This window comes from Antrostomus carolinensis, unplaced genomic scaffold, assembly GCF_000700745.2.
Source record: "Antrostomus carolinensis isolate BGI_N321 unplaced genomic scaffold, ASM70074v2 scaffold31676, whole genome shotgun sequence".
In the NCBI taxonomy this organism is placed as follows: domain Eukaryota; kingdom Metazoa; phylum Chordata; class Aves; order Caprimulgiformes; family Caprimulgidae; genus Antrostomus; species Antrostomus carolinensis.
In genome coordinates, this window is record NW_010324550.1 from 24493 (window position 1) to 26784 (window position 2292).

General features: G+C 44.9%; 1 protein-coding gene across 1 annotated transcript in view; it reads right to left on the minus strand.

The window, feature by feature from the left end:
- CD2 (CD2 molecule) overlaps nt 1-2292 on the minus strand; it is an 8560-nt gene that overhangs the window by 4141 nt on the left and 2127 nt on the right. Inside the window, exon 3 of the mRNA XM_010170981.2 lies at nt 1058-1300. Coding sequence (XP_010169283.2) covers nt 1058-1300 — 243 coding nt within the window. The remainder of the gene's footprint in view (nt 1-1057; nt 1301-2292) is intronic.

The window sequence follows — 2292 nt, forward strand, 5'->3', positions numbered from 1 at the left end:
AGTACTCACAGTTGGGTGGGATCAACCCAAGCCCAGAAAATTCAAGGACTTTTCCCCAGTACTGGAAATCTGAACTTTGAACTGAACATCACATCCAGTGTCATACCAGTATGATCTGTCCTTTGCTTTTACCTTAACTTTCAAAACTTCTAGGGACGGAGCAATGACTTCTTTTGCCTATCTAATAATTTTCAGCACGACTCTGCCCATTTTAAATGCAATTCCTTCAGTTCTTTTGCTGCATCTGTGGTTTAGAAACATGATGCTTCAAGTATGTAAGAGATCCATGGTACATTTGAGCCATGTTCATCTGAGCCATGCAACCCCAAAGCTCAGCTAAATTCTTCATAACCTCCCTCCTGATTTCTAGGCTAAGCTAGAGAGTCCAAATAGCTTATTTTTCTCCTTGTGAGACCACCCATCCACATCCATGGGTGGTGGCAACCACCACCTTCCTAGATATGATCATGGAAAGGAGAAAAATAATATGCAACTGATTTCCCCACCATGAAGATGTAAATCAAGAGCAAATCCCCTGAAATCAATGCCATGGCTTCATATACATCGGAGAAGATCCATATTTTCCAAAAAAATAGCTTCTATGCTACCCACAAGGCTCTTGACTCCAGAAAACTCTCTGTCCCTCTTCCAGAAACCCCCACACCTCACTGAGCATGGGGAAAAACACCACTGGCCACAGGAGAAGAGGAGGAGCATGGCCCACCTCACATCCCACTGCCCTTGGCTTGGCCTCCCTGTTGTAGAGGAGGGATTCCATAAGGGTAGCAGTGGGGCAGGCAGCAGCAGGGTGGGGAAGGTGGAGATCCAACCAGGCTGGGGAATGCCAAGCACAAAGCATAACTCACATCCCAGTTACCACAGCAGCATCAGCTCCCAATAACTGCAGCAGCATTAGACTCACTACACTGGGTACCAGGAACCATTGATGCTCCTGCCACCTGGACCAGTCCGATAGATGATACATGCAACTGCATCAGGCTTTGTACATCCACCCTAGCAGATTCTGGCAAAAATAGGGTTTTTTTTGTTTTTTTACCTGAGCAATTAATTGCTTTTTCTATCATTTTTTGGCTGACTTGGTTCTTAACAACACATCTGAACATCCCAGAATTCCGCGTGTGTAATTCCAACCTTGTCCCATTCTTTTGGGTTTTTTTGCCTTTATCTTGACTCAGTTCTATTATAAATGTTTCGTCTTTAGTCTTCTGCTTCACTTCACACTTGACAGATATACTTTTATTCATGCATTCAGAAATGAGGATTGGCTGAGGGACAGGCTCTGAAATAGAAGAGAAGGGACAGGTATGTCTGAGATGGTTTCTCCTTTGGAAAACCTCCATTATTAAGCAGAACAGAGAATTAGCCCCCAATAAACCATAAGGAAGTAACACCAGAGAAGAATAAAGAGCAAATTAAACCTCTACTACAGAAGTAGCATGGCAATAATAAAGAAAATGCAGTATATTAACCTACATATTTGGCCTAGCAAAGCAGAGCTGGACTACTTGCAGGCTCAGCCGCAGGAGGAAGTTGTGTTTTTGGGGGGAGGTGGCTGATGGGAGGGACTCAGAGCCACAGCCCCTTCCCAATCCAGCTCCAATGTTTTGGTGCAAATAAAGTTGGCTCTGATCTGCCTGTGCCCAACAGGAGAGGTTTGCTCTAAGGTGGGGCAAACAGCTACTCATGATGCTTTATGGACTACCAAAGGCACTCAGCTGGCACGACAGACACAGCATGAAAACCCATCAGAACAGAAGAGAAAACACAAACCAGACACCTTGTAGCTCCCAATGAGGTTATCACAGAGAGAACTGATTTCTATCTCTTTTTATGTCCTTCAAACAGTCAAACACATTTCAGTTCCAGATTCTCAATCACTGGTGGCACCAAAAGGGCCAGGAAAGCCTGGGGAGCTTTCCTCAACTAGGAGCAACTGGCAGGGACATCAGAGGGAAAAAATGTAATTTCTACCTTTTAGACCAGGCAAACAAAACCATGCCAGGGCCACCTCTAGTCATAGGCAGAGTAAGTTATAAAAAGCATAAATTTTGAAGCCAATAAGGGTTGTTCATAGCAAATACAGTCTAAGTTCATGCTGTGACATCTGCAGCCACCCATCTGTTAAGCCCTCTCCTCTTCTGCAAGCTGTAAACTATCATTCAGGAGAACACCCCAGCATGAAACACTAGAGTCCAGGTCCTGGTGATGGAATGGTGTGAAGATACAGGCTGCCTGGAGAGGCTGGGGGGGTTCCTTTTCTTGGGATGGTTC